Genomic DNA, 21,038 nt, shown 5'->3' on the forward strand with positions numbered 1-21,038 from the left:
CTTTTCCTTGTTGGATCTATTGGTCTTATAATATTCTGCTTTTCCAATTAGGGATGTAGCTTTGCTTGTAATAATAATAATAATAATAATAATAATAATAATAATAATAATAATAATAATGGAAAAAACATGACTAGTGACTTACTGCATTATACATTTATCCATTGAAAGTTATATTATTATTCAAATAACACTCTTAGTCATGAACTCTACTGGTTATTGAAACGTTATTTTAATCAATATAATTTCACCAAAACTTAAATCATTTGTCTTCCCACCACTATAGTTTTATTTTCCTTTAGTTTCTTCTAGAATTATAACTTTGGTATTAAGTAACGATAAAATCAATACTATTGTTGCTTTAAAGGTTAATTGTTAATATATTCACTTAATCATTAATATATCATTACGACTATTGAATTCTTTTCTGGGAAATATAATATATTTAACTGAAGAGAGAGAGAGAGAGAGAGAGAGAGAGAGAGAGAGAGAGAGAGAGAGAGAGAGAGAGAGAGAGAGAGAGAGAGAGAGAAAAAAAAAACACATAAAAAGCAAGTTTTGAAGTGACAAGCTCAGTTTTTTTTTTCATTTTTTTCATAACATATCCCATATAGGTTGCACTCTCTCGACAAATCTACTCTAGAGTTTAAATAATTGGCACCACACAGAATTAAACTGATGACGAATAAGGGTTTCTCAATTGAGGTATGTCAATGAAAACCAGCTTTTTCTTTTTATATAAAACTTAGGATGTACAAACAATTTATGTATTTTTTAACCATTAATATAAGTAAATTTCTCTGTTTAAATGCAATAATGTAAGTATATTTATGTAAGTATTCTTATATTTTCTATTTCAAATGTTCTTTCATTGAACATCAAAATATTTAAAATTTGGACTAAAGTGTTTGTTATTGCCAGGCCGCCACCAGCATAATAATTTAAGACTCAAATGTACAACTTTTTCCTTTGAAATATGTCCAAAATCTTTTTTTAATTTCATAACAATAAGAGTTGTAGCCTAATGTTGACCTATTTAAAATCATATAGGAGAAATCAATTTAAAATAAAGTACCAATGACAAAATTAACGTAACAAGTAAGCTTCGTAATACAACCATAATTATTTAGAGGGTGCATTGTGTTTCAGTAATTTCTTGTTAATATATCAACTCTAATCTCCCCTCTAAGAATATGGAAATGGTATATTCTGAAGTATACTCATTACATTTGTCATTGACATTTGAATCTTATTCTTGTACATTTCGAAATTGCAATCAATGATTTTTCTCTGTTTCGTCTCGAGAGAATAGACAAAATCGAACCAACCAAAATCGATAATCTAAATCAAAATTCCTCAAAATCGAATGAAGTCGAGAGAATTTAGTAGCCAAATACAAGCCTAACGTTCTAGTTATCGTATAATGTTGTTACTGCTCTTGAAATATTTTATTTTCCCGTGTTTCCTTTCCTCACTAGGCTATTTTCCCTGTTGGGGCCCCTGGGCTTATAGCATCCTGCTTTTCCAAATAGGGTTGTAGCTTAGCAATTAATAATAATAATAATAATAATAATAGCCAATGATTCCCCTTTAAATACCCTTGGTTTAATGTCAAAATTTACTCTCAACCTTCACTGATGACAAATTCATGTATAACAAAAATGGTTTGAGGAATAGACAGAATGTTTATTCATGCACCTGATTATGAACTTTCAAGAAAAACATGCAATATACAAAAAAAAAAATGGTCGTATTTATGAAGTTTTATGAAGTGAGCTGAGTATGATTATGTATGGTAAATATATGATTCTTTAATCTTTAGCCAAAAACATGAACCATATACTTTTCCTACTCATTATCTTGTGTTTTATACATTTCTGACCAAGATTATTGGGGCAAACCACCCGTTCATGAGTTTTAGGACCCCCTTATATAAAGGCAATTATGGGAGACCTTAGAGGGGAAATGTCATAAAAGAGTGATTTGCAGAAATAATAATGGTAAAAAATGCAAAATAAGCACAAGCTGGAAAAATATATGGATCAAGTAAGTGGCTGAAAACGGGCCAAAATGTGATTATTTATCATTCTTGAAATTTGTAAAAGGTTACGGAACCTAACAAACCAAACCTAACCTAACCTAGTGGTTCCCAGGCCACAACCCCTAGCCGGGGGCTTGCCCCCATCCCAGACCACAACCGCTAGCCAGATGCCCCTTACCAGATCACAAAGTAAAAGTAAATCACAAATAAATACTTACATTATGATAAAGTAAATCGCAAATAATTCCTTACCTTATGTCTTACCTTTTTGTCTTGGCAATATTTACAGAAGCTTTGCAGTAGAAATGTGCTGGTCTCCCCGAAAAATTAAGTCAGAAACGGACCTTTGAGGCATTATTTCGTGGCTATTTTTTAATTTCACATGGGTAGCAATAGCTGGTGCTACTATAGCGTGAAGTCTACCACACTATAGCGTGAGGTCTACCTCCCGTTAGCACTATAGCGTGAGGTCTACCGCTGAATTATTTGTCCCTCATAGATAAAACACATTTCTTACATTTGTTTAAGCAATAACAATCAATTTAAACATATTTTAGAAATGTCTTAAAATGATAATTGGAATTTTAATTACATTGAAAAAAAAATTTATAAAGGTAAAAATAAACATGTTATCATATATTTCCATATTTATTCTAGCGATACAAAACAATAAACACTTAAACATATCTTAAAAAAGACTTAAATAGATAATTGGATTTCTAATTACATTAAAAAAAGGAATAAAGGTAAAAATAAACATGTTATCGGTCTACTGCTAAATTATTTGTCCCTCATAGATAAAACACATTTCATACATTTGTTTAAGCAATAAACACTTAATTTAAACATATCTTAGAAATGACTTAAATAGATAATTGGATTTCTAATTACATTAAAAAAAAGGAATAAAGGTAAAAATAAACATGTTATCATATATTTCCATACATTTATCCTAGCGGTACACACTTCGTACATCTTCTAAGAAAGACACAAATAGATCATTGGAATTTTTTCTCATCACCTTCCAGCAAAAATAATCAAGATGAGACTGGAATAGCTGACGACCAACACCTCGCATTAATCTCTTCAGAATCATCGTTTCAGCGTCCAACCACGATCGCTCAATTGCCTGTGTGTGTGCTCCTGTCGCTGGATCCCCATAATATTGCTGGTGGTTCACTGTAGAATGCTGGTACCCCATGGCATTTAGGTTGCGGAAGGTCCAAGCTTGTCGCGTGGTAGGCCTCACCCTCCGCCTGGGTAGGCGACATATGGCGGTAGACCTCACGCTATAGTAGCACCCAATAGCTTTACACTGAACGGAGTGTGTTTCCAACATGATCAATTGCCAACATAAATGAAATTACACTAAATTTCGAAATAAATTGATGAACTTCCCTCAAGTTCCCTCTTGGAGACGTCTTTACGTGATGGTGGTTAAGTTGAAACTGAAGAGGAAGGTGGGGAAAAAAAGGCTGCTGTACAACATCCAGGAACTTATGAGTTAGTACTTGTAAGCTGTTAATTGGTTTAAAAACACCACCTGACAAATACGTCATTGTAAATGCACAGAAAGTTACGCAAACTCATTGGAAACAACGCATTCGCAATAAGTCCCCTTCAGTCTCTCAGATGTAAACAATGGACTTAAGAGCGAAAACCATACTTCACAATTCAATAGACCGATACGTAAGTTATCACGCCCCAGCCCCTATTAGTATTAAACATGAGAAAAATACCAAAACTAGCCAGCGCTCGTCCATTTCTTATAGCGAATTCCAGTTTCGCTAGTACTTAAAGTATCATATAAATACCTTATGTACTATAAATTAGACTTACCTTATCCAAAACACGCCAATTGTATCGTTTTTGCTTCAACAGTAATCTTTGCTATGAATTTCAATGCAGGGAATATACAAGGGGGCAAATTGGTTTGTTTTACAGATCTGTAGAAACGAGAGGATTCATTTCTGCATTTTAATTGCCACATATAACATGCTGGAGTTACTTAGACGAACTACCATTGCAAAATACCATTATTAACACGTAAAATTCACACCTTCACTACACAACTCTGGTCACAAAACTAGCGGGAAGTGTTTGTCTGGAACCGTTCGCTATAAACTGTTTTTGTCCGCATATAACTTCAAGTACAGTAGTCGCTCCCATCTCTAAACAAAAAGTGTTATATACAAAATCCTTTAAGCATTAAAAAAATCCTAAAATAATTTAGAATCCATGATGTTCAAACACTTAGAATGTATGGGAGCTGTAAACAACTAACAATGGCATTCTTCAGTTACCTGATGTAAGATTTTTAGAAGGCATTGATGAAACTATCCGTCAAGGAACCGTTCAGTGGGATTAAGTATATTCACCGTCTTTATTATTATTATTATTATTATTATTATTATTATTATCATTATTAATTATTATTATTGTTAAAAGCTAGGCTATATCCCAACCAGGAAAAGCAATATGTTATAAGCCCATGGGCACCATCAGGTAGAAATAGCCAAATGAGGTAAGGAAATAAAAAATAAAAAACTACAAGAGAAGTAATAAACAATCAAAATAAAATATACTAAGAACAGTAACAACATTAAATTAGAGCTATCATATATAAACTAAAAACTCAAAAAAAAAAATAAAAATCCCCAAAAACAGGAGAGAGAGAGAGAGAGAGAGAGAGAGAGAGAGAGAGAGAGAGAGAGAGAGAGAGAGAGAGAGAGAGAGAGAGAGAGAGAGCAGCGTGCCCGAGTTTACCCCAAGCAAGAGAACTCTACCCAAAACAGTGGAAGACTATGGTACAGAGGCTATGGCACTCCCCGGGACTGGAGAAAATTGGTTGGAATTTGGAGTGTCCTTGGCTTCTCCTAGAAGAGCTGCTTACCATAGCTAAAGTTTCTCCTACTCTTACCTTACCAGGTGGAAAGTATGAACAATTTCATCGTGGTAATTAACCCTTTGAGTGAATAATTGTTTAATTAGCTTAGTGTTATCAGGTGTGGGTGGAAAGAGGAGAATGTGTAAAGAATAGGTCAGTCTATTTGGTATGTGTAAACAAATTTAGCAAATGAATTACTTGTAAGTAGTCACAAGACCAAATAATGCTCTAGTGGTAGTATCTCAACAGGTGGCTGGTGCTTTGGCCAAACTACGACTTGATTGTGCTGTCTCTATCCAGGTATGTAGATGTTCTGGCATTACAACTATGTATCTATGTCAACAAAGGTTGACTACCCGTTAGCCTCTACCTCTAAACTCATTTACCTTGTTTGGTCCTATGTATCCATTTCTGAGACAGCAATGACAAACCTACTGTTTTACTAAACCATTTGCAACCTGTCCCCAAAAGGATGTCTGGTTACCATCTGCTGTCTACCAGGCAAAGTAAGCAGTCTTCTGTGGTTGGTGTCGTGGAAGGGGTATCGCTCCTCTAGATACCACTATCTGAGTGATAGTAGAGTTTCTGTTATACCTTCGGGAGGAAAACCTCCTCTCGGTTTCACTCGTGAAAGGCTACCACTCAGCCTCGAGCTTTGCCTTTACACTGAAAGGAGTTACAGTAATAGTTCCTCTTCGTTGGAATTGTCTCTCCTCTTAGTCTCAAATGTATGTCCTCAGCCGGACATTAGACTGCCTCCATGGTACGTAGTTCGTGTACTATGATCCCTGAAAGGAACACCTTTTTCCCTGTTGGAGCCCTTGGGCTTATAGCATCATGCTTTTACAACTAGGGTTGTAGCTTAGCTAATAATAACAATAATAATAATATTGAAGAATATGATCTCCGCATGGATTCGGCAGATCATTGACCATCCCCTGAATTCTGGTTCTCCTCAACTAGATCACAGACCCACAGCTCACGACGTTAAGGGCATATTTATATCTTTAGTGTTTAAAAGAAACTTCTCTGTGGCGCAGGTTCTACAATTGGGTGTCTGGCAATGATGAATATTGTAGGGAAGACGACGGCCACTCTCTACAATATTCACATGGAGATTCTATGGGACACCCCTTACTATGGCAGTTTGGCCACAGTGAATGAGGATCTATCTCGACCCGACTCATGAAGGTGTCATGAGGGCGACCATCTTGACAACACAACCAGAAGGGAGCTTTCCTCGCAGTAGCATGTAACGGAGTTGCTTCGTAACCTAATAGGTACCTTTTCATTTTGCCTGGTTGTAGAAAATTGACACTGGAGTAAATACATTTGTATCCTTGTAAGAATATGAAGCAATTTACCTTCTAAATATGGATTTCAGGACAGAAAAATCTTATGGCTGTAAGGACAGTATGAAATGCACTCCATAACATTTAGTGAAAAGAAAAAGCATAAAATACTGGAGGTACAGTCGTTGAAAAACTAATGGCAAACTTACATCATAATGAGGAGCTTCAATTACCAATTGATGTTTGAATAAGCTCGCGACCATACAACTACATGAGTATAAGTTTTCAAAACTGGAAATTATAGCGGATTTTCTAAGGGGAAAAACTAAAGGCAAGGTTAGTTTTATAATTATCATTATAATCACAGTTATACAATTTGATACTAGTAAAATATCCATCAAAGTATGAAATGCAGTTTCAGTTTAAAATGTGATTGGACGAGATACAGGTAAGAAATAGGGGTTTTATTTCTCAGAGGGAGAGCTGGATGTTTAAGCATTTGGTGAGAGTAAGTGAACAATAGCTATGGGAGGGTTTTAACACATTGAAGTTTCATAGAAAACCCTTAGTATTTTTACTAGTCGAGATAAACCCTAGTTGGAAAAGCAGAATTCTATAAGCCAAAGGGCTCCAACCAGAAAGTAGCCCAGTGGGGAAAGGAAATATGGGAACAAGTAAACTATATACAAGTATTGAATAAAAGATAAAGAATGTGAAGATCAGTAATAGGTCAGTTATATACAGAATAAATTATAAAGCAAGACCTGTGTCAATCCGTTCAACAGAAAAGGATTTACAGAAAGCTTTAACTTCTGAAGTTCTGTTGATTCAATTGCCTGATTAGGAAGATCATTTCATAATCTGGTCGCAGTTGGAATAAAACTTCTAAAATACAGTACCTTAGAATTAAGTGCATACCTTTTATTATGTATAGGATGGTAGTTTGGAAAAATGTGAATGCAATGGACAATCTGAAATACATAAATCATTATGTAAAATTAATAAAGAACTGAAATTAGTTTAAACTGAAGCATCGGTAAAACCCCTAACAGCTCTTGGTGGGCCTTTTCCGTGTCCTTTCCAAATTAAAGAACACAGGAATTATATGCCCCTCCCATCAGGTAACTGCTGTGAGGAGGGTGTGAGGGAACTAATAAATTTTAATGGTTTATATCACATATCACAGCTTAATAAGAAATACTTTATATAATACATACATATACCAAGGTACTTCCCCAATTTTGGGGGTTAGCCGACATCAAACAAATGAAAAAAGGGGACCTTTCCTCTCTATATGCCTTTGCAAAATAAAACTCTTCTTTGTTAATACACTCAGTTACATCAAAATCTGTCTGTTGAAATTTATATATTTTTAATATAATTTCTATTATCACTGTGTAGTAGTTGCTGACTCAAGCATTCATTACATTATCCATATTTCTCTACTGTCAAGATACTGTCCTTTTTTTAATACAACAGCAGCAATATTTCAATTGAAAAAATCTCTGCTCAAGATATCCTATTTTGACAGTTATATAGTACAGTATAGTATATTATTCTAGTTGTGAATAACCAGATACTACTTTTCCAAACAAAATACATGAAGCAGAAAACAAAGGTTCAAGAATCGTCACATTGCAGATTTATTTTTTTATTTTTTTTATAACTTAAAGCTTAAAATTACATATTCCCTTTTAATCGATTTGTCATCAAGTGAAAACCTTGTATTATACATTAAACAATAATGTAGAGTACTGGGCCAATGAAGTATGTGATTAAAATTGATATATATTTACGAAAAAAAAATTCTGGTTAAAATGAATCTTCCCAATTTAAAACATAATTCTGTTTCAAAGCAGACAACTTCTTAATAACGTCTTCAATGCTATGTTCACCGTGAACTTTATTATCTCTGGTGCGTACATTGACAGTGTTGTTTTCTTTTTCCTTTTCGCCTACAACAAAGATGAAGTTATACTGTTCAAGCTGTGCATTTCTTATTTTCTTATTCATGGTATCACCAGCATCAGTATCGAAGTCTGCTTGAAAACCTGCTTCGTAAAGTTGTTTTTGGACATTGATAGCAAATTCATCAAAAGGAGGAGCAACAGGAATGACCATACACTGCCTTGGGGAGAGCCAGAACGGCCATTTCCCGCCAAATGACTCGGTGAGAATGGCGATCATCCGCTCAACGGAGCCAAGGATAGCTCTGTGAATGATTACTGGTCGCTTCTTATCTCCAGTCTCCGAAACGTAATGCAGGTCGAAACGGATGGGAAGCTGGAAGTCCAGCTGAATGGTGGCACACTGGTGTTGACGCCTCAATGCATCAGTGACAGTGATATCAATCTTTGGTCCATAAAAAGCACCATCTTCAGGGTTGAGTTTCCATTCGGCTCCAAATTCATCAAGGGATGCTCGAAGCTGATCTTCAGCTTTGTCCCACATTTCAATCTCGCCCAAAAACTTTTCAGGACGAGTTGACAGTTTTAACATGAACTCAAACCCAAAGATTTTGTAGATAGAGGAGAGAAACTCTAAACAACCTTTAATTTCAGTCTTGATCATCTCCGGGGGACAGAAAATATGAGCGTCGTCTTGCTGGAATCTTCGTACTCTGGTCAAACCAGTTAGGGCACCTGAAAGTTCATTACGGTGAAGAACGCCAAAATCAGCAAAGCGAAGTGGCAACTCTCGCCATGAACGAGAAGTATGGGCAAACATAAGGCAGTGCCCTGGGCAGTTCATGGGCTTTAAGGCAAATTTTTCCTTCTCAATTTCAAAAGAAAACATATTTTCAGCATAATGCTGCCAATGTCCTGAAGTTTCCCAAAGTTTGGTATTATACATATTTGGGGAGATAACTTCCTGGAATCCTCGCTTTCTGTATTCACCGCGAATAAGATCCACCAGAGTATTGTAAATGTAAGCTCCTCGAGGAGAGAAGAAACAGCTTCCTGGACTGAGTTCATGGAAGAAGAAAAGTTTCTGCTGAATACCTGAAAAATATAAAAGATGCTTTTAATATTATAAATCATTAGAAAGTTAGGTACAAAAATCTAAATCGTATTTATTAAGATATAAACTTTAAAAAATGAGAAATGGTACACCATTAACTAACACAACTCTATTACCCTAAAAAAGCTCACATAACTGAAAATCCAACACTTATATCTTACAATAACACATTGATCAGTTTGGCTGACATATTCCACTGTAATGGTTTCCACCCATGTAACTTTGAAACACACAGATTTCCCTTCCTCCATTTATCATTAGTTTTTCTACAAACCTCACTCGAGAATCAAATCTAAATAATTTAAAATTATAAAAACTGGATTTTCCTCTGAATTCATAACCATATGCATAAAACTCCTAGCTTAAAAAAAAAAAAGAGTAAAGGTACAGAGTTGTATTACTAATTTTTTCAATGTTTCCTTATACTATATCATTCTACAGTACAATAATATATCGGACATTGACGAACAATTTGTTCCAGAACAGTTTTAACATTGAATAAACTTTCCCCATAAGCATAACACGATATAGCATCAAATGACTCCTCACCAATGAATGCTTATGTTATGGGCCATTTTACACAAAGTACACAATATAAAAAACCAGTATACTAAAGATTATAGAACAAGCACAACTTATAAAAGAATAAATGGATAATTATGGAATGAATGAACATTGAACTATATTTTACTTATAGAATGGAAATTGGATAGCTTGAGTAGGTCGTAAAAAGTGAAGATGATGTATATCACCTTCCATTAAAAGACCATGCTAAAGTTTGAGCTGGAGCAACAATGTAGACATCCTACGAGTCACCAACACCAGGAAAACACTGACCACACCCTTCACCAATAGCATCACTAGGGGTGACGCCGGCACTATAGAGGCTACCTGAAACACCTAAGGAGGTCAAAACCTTCCTTAGGTCACACTCAAAATCAGTGGTAGCACAAACACAGAAGAGCCTCCTATCTTCAATGAGGTACAGCAACCATGGGGGGAACCCTACACACCACCAAAACCTGGAAGTCTGCCAACATAGCTTCAAGGGCTCTTTGATCTTGATACATACTTCCTAGGGACTGGGACAGGGGTATAAATGTAGGAGGAGTGTTAGTATTCACACCCAATGAACGGAAGAAAGAAGCAAAGCTCCTTTTCTCCCCATCAAAGTATATGCCTGACACCGTATAGGAGGCAACGACCTACACTTGGTACACAGGGATGATTGCGAATAATCATGCTCCTAGCAAGCAGCACAGTGTGCATCTGCAGACAGTTTAACAAAAACCACACGTAAAGACAGCCCTCACAAGTATGAGTGTCCTGTTTTACATCATAACAATCACAAACCAGCAATAACTTCTTGCAAGATAAAATGAAAAGTACAATTAAGTGCACAACAGTACATTTTTACTTGATATGGCCAAAAACATAAGTGGAGAGATTCTGACAGGTGGACAGGCAAGCCTCAATGCCACCTGTTGCTTGACTGCTCGTTAGAATGATTTAACAACGGTCTAGATCACCCTGAAAACATATTCCCTGCCTAAAGGACGATGGTTCATATTTTACGTAGAAACAATCCAAATGCATTAAGTAAAGATTCGTGAGAAGCTGGAAGTTACCGTGCCAGGCTAAAATACTGAATTCTTCTCTGTTAAATTCAGAATGAAGAGACAGAAGTCTTACCTAACTTCCTATGATCACGTTTAGCTGCTTCCTCTTGGAAGTGTTTCCATTCCTTCAACTGCTTGGGGTCAGGGAAACTGATGCCATAGACTCGTTGCAATGATTCTGCTTCACTTTTCCCCTCCCAGTATGCTGAAGAATTCTTGGTAACCTATGAATAAAAAATTATACAATTTTCAACTTCAAACAAACTACTGGTAGTCAAAAATATAATCTTCATCCACACATACCAGAAAACCACATAATATATTGAGTAAACATTTTATCATCATGAGAGAAAGATTCCTTTCATCAATAGCTCAGCTGATTACGAAATTAATGAGGCTGAACAAAAATTCATTCTTGCATCTCCTTCCCTCAATAATTGTATTTCAACATGTACCTATATTATATTGTCACAATTCAAGTTACCGGGATCTACTGTACTGCAAACACAAAAGTCAGTAATGCATAGAAAATACGATGTCATAAAATCATATCTGTTATGGAGATCAAATTGCTATAAGCTGTCTTAATTTGCCGAGTAGTTTGCTGCAACTTGCTTGCATTCAGCTTAATATAATGGCTGCGGCATGTGGAGTATGATTATAACAAAGGTTTTCACCATAATTAATATTGAGTGCACTTCATTCAACTATTCTAGATAGAAATGTAAAGAAATGTAGCAGTAGCAATAGAAGCTGTTTATTGTAGTTATAAATAAAAAGGAGTGAAAGAAAAGGGGGCTCTGGTAGCTAATTTATGCAGATGACCTATTGCTATCAACAGATTCTAAGAGGGAGGTAGTGAAAATCAGAAGAGCGGAAAGAAGACAGAAATTTGACATCAGCAAAAAGTTAATGATGACTGGAAAGAAACCAAATGAAAATGTTCAATTAGGAAAGTAACCATGCAATTTTTGTGGGAAAGATCAGAGTGAATTCTGTACACGCATTGTGTAATAAATGTATCAGACGGTGGGAGGTATTGGGCATTACAAATAATCACAAAAAAAGATTTTGAATGGTAAGGAGTTGAGATTCCTGTTGTCATACATGGACATGTTTTAAAAGAGGTAGATTTTTTTTTTTTACTTTGGAAATTGTTTGAAGCAGGTCTTTAGAAAATAATGAGAGTGGCTACATCATGAAAGAAATAGAGACAGCTAGACTACTGGAAAATGAAAATGTACCATTGATAAAGCTAAGACCTATCTATGGTAGGTACATAAGAACAGGATTATAAAGTATTACTCTAGGCAACAGAAACACGAATAGAGAAAATGGAGGGAATTCAAAATGTGTGACCTTAAAATGTAATATGATATTTTAATTATAAAATAAATTTTTGAATATACTTACCCGGTGAATATATAATAGCTGCAACTCTGTTGCTCGACAGACAAAAAACAGTAAAAACTCGCCAGCGATCGCTATACAGGTTGCAGGTGTGCCCACCAGCGCCAACTGTCGGCCAGATACCACTCTCGATGTAAACAAAGACTCAATTTCTTCTCATCCCACTGCGTCTCTATTGGGGAGGAAGGGAGGGTCGTTTAATTTATATATTCACCGGGTAAGTATATTCAAAAATTTATTTTATAATTAAAATATCATTTTTAAATATTTAACTTAGCCGGTGAATATATAATAGCTGATTCACACCCAAGGAGGTGGGTAGAGACCAGAGTTAAATATGTTTACATCGTATAAGCTAAGAGTTTTTTATTTCATTTTGGCAGTTATCAATATAACAAAACCAAAATAAATAGGTACCTGGTAAGGAAGTCGACTTAGACGATTACTCTGCCTTGTAAGTACATCTTCCTTACGGAGCCCAGCGATCTTCTTAGGATGCTGACAGACCCCCAGGAGCTGAAGTATCAAGGGCTGCAACCCATACAACAGGACCTCATCAAACCCCTAATCTGGGCGCTCTCAAGAAATGACTTTGACCACCCGCCAAATCAACCAGGATGCGAAAGGCTTCTTAGCCTTCCGGACAACCCATAAAAACATTAAAACATTTCAAGAGACAGATTAAAAGGATATGGAATTAGGGAATTGTAGTGGTTGAGCCCTCACCCACTACTGCACTCGCTGCTACGAATGGTCCCAGTGTGTAGCAGTTCTCGTAAAGAGACTGGACATCTTTTAAGTAAAATGACGCGAACACTGACTTGCTTCTCCAATAGGTTGCGTTCATGATACTTTGCAGAGATCTATTTTGCTTAAAGGCCACGGAAGTTGCTACAGCTCTAACCTCGTGCGTCTTAACCTTAAGCAAAGATTGGTCTTCCTCACTCAAGTGTGAATGAGCTTCTCGTATTAACAATCTGATAAAACATGACAAAGCATTCTTTGACATAGGCAAGGATGGTTTCTTAACCGAACACCATAACGCTTCAGATTGGCCTCGTAAAGGTTTAGTACGAGCTAAGTAGAACTTAAGAGCTCTAACAGGGCATAAGACTCTTTCTAGTTCATAGCCTACGATCTCCGATAAGCTGGGAATATCGAAAGATTTAGGCCAAGGACGAGAAGGTAGCTCATTTTTGGCTAGAAAACCAAGTTGCAGAGAACAAGTAGCTTTTTCTGACGAAAATCCGATGTTCTTGCTGAAGGCATGAATCTCACTGACTCTTTTAGCCGAGGCTAAGCATACCAGAAAAAGTGTCTTAAGAGTGAGATCTTTCAGGGAGGCTGACTGTAAAGGCTCAAACCTATCTGACATGAGGAATCTTAGGACCACGTCTAAATTCCACCCAGGAGTAGCCAAACGACGCTCCTTAGTGGTCTCAAAAGACTTAAGGAGGTCTTGTAGATCTTGATTGTTGGAAAGATCTAAGCCTCTATGCCGGAAGACCGATGCCAACATGCTTCTATAGCCCTTGATAGTGGGAGCTGAAAGGGATCGTCCTTTTCTCAGGTATAAGAGAAAATCAGCTATTTGGGCTACAGAGGTACTGGTCGAGGATACAGAAACTGACTTGCACCAGTCTCGGAAGGGAAGACTTCCCACTTCGATTGGTAGACTCTAATGGTAGACGCTCTCCTTGCTCTAGCAATCGCACTGGCTGCCTCCTTCGAAAAGCCTCTAGCTCTCGAGTGTCTTTCGATAGTCTGAAGGCAGTCAGACGAAGAGCGTGGAGGCTTTGGTGTACCTTCTTTACGTGTGGCTGACGTAGAAGGTCTACTCTTAGAGGAAGACTTCTGGGAACGTCTACTAACCATCGAAGTACCTCGGTGAACCATTCTCTCACGGGCCAGAGGGGAGCAACTAACGTCAACCTTGTCCCTTCGTGAGAGGCGAACTTCTGCAGCACCTTGTTGACAATCTTGAATGGTGGGAATGCGTAAAGATCCAGATGTGACCAATCTAGGAGGAAGGCATCTATATGTATTGCTGCTGGGTCCGGGACTGGAGAGCAATAGATTGGAAGCCTCTTGGTCAGCGAGGTTGCAAAGAGATCTATGGTGGGTTGACCCCAAGTCGCCCAAAGTCTCTTGCACACATCCTTGTGGAGGGTCCATTCATTTGGAATTACTTGACCTTTCCGACTGAGACAATCTGCTAGGACGTTCAAGTCCCCCTGGATGAACCTCGTTACTAGGGAGATGCCTCGATCTTTTGACCAGATGAGCAGGTCCCTTGCGATCTCGTACAACGTCAGTGAGTGGGTACCTCCCTGTTTGGAGATGTACGCCAAGGCCGTGGTGTTGTCCGAGTTTACTTCCACCACTTTGCCTTGAAGGAGATACTCGAAGCTTCTCAAGGCCAGATGAACCGCCAAAAGCTCCTTGCAGTTGATATGCATGCTCCTCTGACTCGAGTTCCACAGACCTGAGCATTCCCGACCGTCCAGCGTCGCGCCCCAGCCCAAGTCCGATGCGTCCGAGAAGAGAACATGGTTGGGTATCTGAACTGCCAGGGGAAGACCCTCTCTTAGGCTGATATTGTCCTTCCACCAAGTCAGACAAGACTTTATCTTTTCGGAAATCGGGATCGAGACCGCCTCTAGCGTCTTGTCCTTTTTCCAGTGAAAAGCCAGATGGAATTGAAGAGGACGGAGGTGTAGTCTTCCTAATGATACAAATTGCTCCAGGGATGACAGCGTCCCTACCAGACTCATCCACAGCCTGACTGAGCAGCGTTCTTTCTTCAGCATCTTCTGGATGGAGAGCAGGGCTTGATCTATTCTGGGGGCCGACAGAAAAGCCCGAAAAACTTGACTGTGAATCTCCATCCCTAAATACAGAATAGTTTGGGATGGGACCAGCTGTGACTTTTCCAAATTGACTAGGAGTCCCAATTCCTTGGCCAGATCTAGAGACCAATTGAGATCCTTCAGACAGCGATGACTGGAAGAGGCTCTGAGAAGCCAGTCGTCCAAGTACAGGGAGGCTCTGATCTCCGATAGCTCGAAACTGGTACCCCACATTCCTGTAAACAAACCTCAGAAACGGTTGGGAATCCGGGTGCATAGGAATGTGGAAGTATGCCTCCTGAAGGTCGAGAGAGACCATCCAGTCGCCTTCCATAAATGCTGTCAAGACAGCCTGGTAGACTTCATCGCGAAGTTTGTCTTGACAATGAACACATTGAGCGCACTTGCCTCTTACGTACTCCTGCAGTGAACATGGCTGCCAAATCATGGAGCCATCCCTGAGGGACTTGTCTCTGCAGAGAACGTGGCTGTCAGATCATTGGAGCCATCCCTGAAAGCCTTGTTTATGCATGACATAATTGTACAGCAAAACTTCAAAGGCTCGAAAACAGCTGTGAAGTTGACCTGTAAAATCTTGGAGCGTCTCCTGGCCAGGCGCCAGGGAGATTCTACGAGATTTTAGAAGTCTATCTGGGCAGAGGCAGGAACTCCCAAGCCGAGAACTTCTCTCGTGTCATATCAGACTCTCGCTCTATAAGCCAGTTTAAAAGAAGGGAAAGCAAAGGCTGTATCCCCCAAACTCCTCCTGGTGATAAACCAGTCGCCTAGCAAACGTAAAGCTCTCTAGGAGAGCGAGAGAGCACTAGCTTATAAAACAACGGCTTCGAAGTAGCTAGGCCTAGTGTAAGCTCTGACGTTTAGGCGAACGAGGAGCAGCAGTTACAAAAAGATCCAGACAAAGATCCTTAAAAATCAGCATGATTTAATTAAAGTCCATAGAGGGCTAAGCAGCTTTAGGCTCCTCTCCGTCTGACAGAGTCCTCAAGGGAATATCAGTAGGAGGGGGAACAGCAACTTCCTCATCTAAAGGAACCTTGTCCGATAATAGCTGAGTCTCAAGCAAGGGAGAGACCTACCGTGGTGGCAATGCTTTACAAGCAGAGTCCACACGCACTGGTGCATTAGTAGCGGACCAGGACGCAACGTCATGTAACTGCTTGACAGTCTGTGAACTGTCAACAACAACAGGTGAGAGAGACCAGGACGCAACGTCATGTAACTGCTTGACAGTCTGTGAACTGTCAACAACAACAGGTGCGTGAGGACGCACAGCGTCCACTCGAGACTGCTTTGACCGCCTAGCTTGAGCAGTCAAAACAACTCTAGAATGCGGAGGTTGACGCTCAGCGTCAAAACAAGTCAACTCCGATTGTTAGCGAACGTCCTGAACGTCAACAGGAGCATCAGCAAGTGGCCTAACGTCCAAATGTGGCTGAAAATCCACACGAGACCGCATCGAGTGTGGTTCTAAACAACCTGACTGACGTGACTTAGCTACGCCAACGTCACCAGGACGCACAAAGGAACGTTAGGTTGGCTGAAAGCCAGGATCTCGATGAGATAAACGGCTAGGCTCAACGTACTAATCGGCAGAATAGTCTTCCATAAGGGAGGCAAGCTTATTCTGCATGTCTTGCCGTACAACCCATTTAGGATCAACGGAAATGGTTGCGGTAAGAGACGAGGGTAACGTCTGTGACTGCAAAACCTTGCCAACAAAAAGACTCTCGGAGTCTGTGTTACGCTTTTGTTAGGCGGCGAGCAGTTTTCCGATGACTGCATAGGGTCAGAGCTGTCCTAATGGCTACAACCAGGACGCTGGACCTGTCCTGAAAGGACTGACTTTCGCTTAAGGGCCTCGAAACCTTGTTTCAGGTTTCTTATGCGAAAAGCCTTCGGATGACGAGGAGAAAATTGTCTCTCTCGCCTCATGGTAGGGGAGATCTTGGTAAGATACACCCGATACCATAGAGGGAACGTCTGTTCGCTGATCAAGGCCTCTCGAACCCATAAGTCGTACGACATTACTTCTCCCCTGGGCTTGGGAGCTTGCAAGAGGTCCCGGACTAGGTGAACGACAGGCACGAACAGACGAACCCTCGGTTACGCAACACTGTAACACTTTGCGCAATATCACTTTATCACTACGATTTTCTGTTTGCACTTATTTCACTGAAATCGAAACTTTTACTGATATCTACCTGAAGCACGCAATTCTACCCTCATCAAAAGGTAGTAAATGCGAAATCAGTCGTATAATGCAAGCACATTAATACCAGCAAAACACAGTAAACATCTTTTAAGATAAAAAATTCAGTGGCTGGGGAAGAGACTAAACACTAGTTCATTCAAAACTACGTTTTCAATCTCTCACCGTACATTGCCTGGGGACGAGAATAAAACTAAAAACGTTTTATCCTTTCTCCCCGTACAGAGACTAGGGACGAGAGTAACTCGAGAACAACGTTACCCGCTTGAACGGAACGTTTTCTCTCCTCTCTCTCCCTCCGTCTCTATCTCTCTCTCTCTCTCTCTCTCTCTCTTGATTTCGCACCTAAGAGAAGAGCCCAATTACGTTTCGTCAAAAAAACATGTTATTTGACCAAAGGAAAAAACTGAAAGGTTTTTCAATTAAAAAGTTCCTTTAAAATAGAATTTAAAACATTTAAGCTTTGAAAGAAGAATGAACAAAACGTCAGAATCGATTTACTCTTTCTGTAAAGTGAAACCGTGATACTCTCTCTCTCTATCGTAACGATAGAGCGCAAACTGCGTAGCATAAATAAACTAAACGTTAGTTCATCTTTGAAAACAGTACGAAGACTATTCAAAGAAAATCTTTCATAAAATATTTATAAAAATATTCATTTAAAAAGTTTTAAATCATTAGCTCTTTAAAAGCTATTACGATTGAAAAGGGCTCAACGTTGTTTAACTTCGGTTTCCAAGTTAGGACCGCCTACTCTCAGGAAAGGTCGCATATAAACAAATCATTAAAATTTATTTTTATGTTTATTATAAATGGAAAGTTAATCGAAGAGGCCTAATAAAGGCGGTGAGATATAAAATATATAGAGGAAAATCTATAATTAATTTATAACGTGATAAGATAATTGCTAAAAGCCTACACACACTTCCGTCTAAGGGAAGGGTCGGCCATTTAAAAGTCAAAGAAAGTCCATACTCTCTTTGTCATCAAAAATTAAATCTATCCAAAAACGAGTTCAAGATTTAAGATGAAGATAAAACACCTGCACTGCGAAAGCTCAAACCAAAATGAAGTACTTCACCAAATATGTTGAGAAAACTCCAGGTTCTACAGCGAGTAAAAGTACGTCTTGTCGACAAGTCGACAGAAGAAATTGAGTCTTTGTTTACATCGAGAGTGGTATCTGGCCGACAGTTGGCGCTGGTGGGCACACCCGCAACCTGTATAGCGATCGCTGGCGAGTTTTTACTGTTTTTTGTCTGTCGAGCAACAGAGTTGCAGCTATTATATATTCACCGGCTAAGTTAAATATTTAAAAATCAAGATTCACAGTTGATGTGTGTATGGAAGAGTTGGCATTCTGTCCAAAGGTTTGAAAAAAGGCTGAGAACACAATGACTGAAATGGCTATAACATGTGATGAAAAGAGATTACTATCATTATTATTATTATAAGCTAAGCTATATCCCTAATTAGAAAAGCAAGATGTTATAAGCCCAAGGGCTCCAACAGGGAAAAACAGCCCATGAGGAAAGGAAACAAGGAAATATAAAACTACAAGAGAAGTAATAAACGAAAAAACAAAAATATACTTAGAACAGTAACAATGTTAAATTAAATCTTTCATATGTACATATGTAATAGTTAGAATAGTAATATTACATGTTTAAAACAAATGACGTAATATGTCATGTTGGTTGGAAGAGCTAACCGTGAGATTTGCTGTAGTCATTCAAATTGTAAGCAGAATGTATACTGCTAAGTTGCCATTCTTTCTTAATGTCAACACATTGTCTCTTCGTGTGAAAGTTTGTGACGTCACCGGATGCAGGTGTCTTCCGATTCCGTCACTTAGCTAAATTAAAGCAAGTATACGATATTTGGGATATCGGTAATTTGTTCAGTTCATATCTAAACTTCACCAGAATTGGTCATGTGGACCAACACAGCTTCCTCCAGTGATGGAGATGTTTAACTCAGTTGTTTATTCACAATAAAACTTAAAAACCATTAAGATGTATTCAGTAAACCATTTAAATACATCTGAAAACAACTCATACTCAAATGTGTGCTTAAGACAGTAGCACACCAATAAATGGTGGCAGCGGTTAAACTCTAAGACAGCGATTAAACTCTAAGAATTAGAGAAATATCTTCAAGACTTCAAAATAAATAGCTGTAAAACCAGAGAATGATCTTCAAGACTTCAAAATAAAAGCTGTAATACCTGATAAAGATCTTCAAGAACTCAAAACTATCTACAAGAATCTACAATTTTGACTAAGTCCAACGGAAATGCTAACACCAACATATGTTAGTATACAAATTGAATCTTCAATCAACATCCTAGGAAACCCAAGGACTGGCGTTCAACAATTGCAAAACATATCCAGGAAGAACTACATTCAACAAGAAACTAGAACGAGACATCGCTAACAAAACATCAAGAGAGAGAGAGAGAGAGACGACGAGTCGACTTCATATAAAGCTAAGTACAGAGATTTTGTATTCATTTCAGTTTGGGCAGTGAAGTGTAGTTATCACAAGTCGTTAGTCAATTATTACTGGGGTGAGTGAATTCCTAAACTTTGTTATAAGAAACTCCGAATTCTCATTTAGAATTTTCTTTCTTTGTGCTAATTCCTTTTTCTTTCATAACTCTTGGGGGGGAAATGTATTGGGATTAGTAACATTGTTGTGGGAATTTTATTATACATATGCGTTTACGCAGTGGGCGTCTGTACTCATATAGATATTTTGATAGGATTGAAAGGGGTCAAAGAGATAGAAAAAAAAAAAATACAGCAGTCATGGCTCCTCCTGTCAGCCCTACCCCTGGACCTAGTGGTGTAGGCCAGGCTAATCCTCCTCCAATTGTGACGCTTGTAAATGCCAGGTCAGCAATCCTTCCTTTTCAAGGCCGTGTCAACGGGTTCTTGCCACAAAATGTGGAGTCATGGATTTCATCCGTTGATGCCCATTTAAATGCCAAACAAATCGTAGATCCTTTTGTACAATTACAAGAAGCTAAAAGTTTTATAGATTTTTCTAAGGGGGATGCGAGTGCGTATTTAAGAGGAGTTTCATTTCAGGAAGCAGTTACTTGGGATGATTTCAAAGTTAGGTTACGCGCGATCTATGGGGGTGAGGAAGCTTTGGATGTAGTGTTAACGTTACGAAATACACTTAATCAAGCCACTATGAATCGGCTTAATGTTGTTGAGAGAGCAGCTCTCATAGCTGATAGGCTTAACGAATATCAGGACATTTTAGGTAATTCCACTTGGGTTACTGACGATAATATCTCCGTGAAAGATTTTTTACGATTAATGTATTTAACTTGCATGACACTTATGTTGCCTGAAGCTTTAGTGCGGTGCTTTGATAAGAAGTTAATGCCTGCAAGTACGGAATTGGATGTCTATAAACAGATAAAGAAACACATGTCCAAGTGTCCAGATCTCGATCCCGTGTTAACTCAAGTTTTTGCAAAGAATGAAACAAAACCACAAACAGTGAACGTAATTAACAATCCAGTAGCGGGAGTGACGTGTTACAACTGCAAACGTCAAGGTCACATAAGCGCAGACTGTAGAACGAAATTTTGTTCAGTTCACAACACAGGATCACATTCTTATAGTCAATGTTACGCGCGTAAGACACAACAATATCCTAGAAATACACAGTCA

The 21,038-nt window shown here is 38.4% G+C and overlaps 1 protein-coding gene across 3 annotated transcripts in view; it reads right to left on the reverse strand.

Annotated features, from left to right (window-relative positions):
- Positions 1-7,855: 7,855 nt before the first annotated feature.
- Positions 7,856-21,038, reverse strand: part of ThrRS (threonine--tRNA ligase) — a 59,564-nt gene continuing 46,381 nt past the window's right edge. For all 3 annotated transcript variants that reach the window (XM_068346590.1, XM_068346588.1, XM_068346589.1), the window contains 2 exons: positions 10,934-11,084; positions 7,856-9,222 (listed from right to left, as the gene is read on the reverse strand). In XM_068346590.1, coding sequence (XP_068202691.1) covers positions 8,033-9,222; positions 10,934-11,084 — 1,341 coding nt within the window. In that variant the 3' untranslated portion in view covers positions 7,856-8,032. The remainder of the gene's footprint in view (positions 9,223-10,933; positions 11,085-21,038) is intronic.

The sequence above is a fragment of the Palaemon carinicauda genome, chromosome 22, assembly GCF_036898095.1.
Source record: "Palaemon carinicauda isolate YSFRI2023 chromosome 22, ASM3689809v2, whole genome shotgun sequence".
In the NCBI taxonomy this organism is placed as follows: Eukaryota; Metazoa; Arthropoda; class Malacostraca; order Decapoda; family Palaemonidae; genus Palaemon; species Palaemon carinicauda.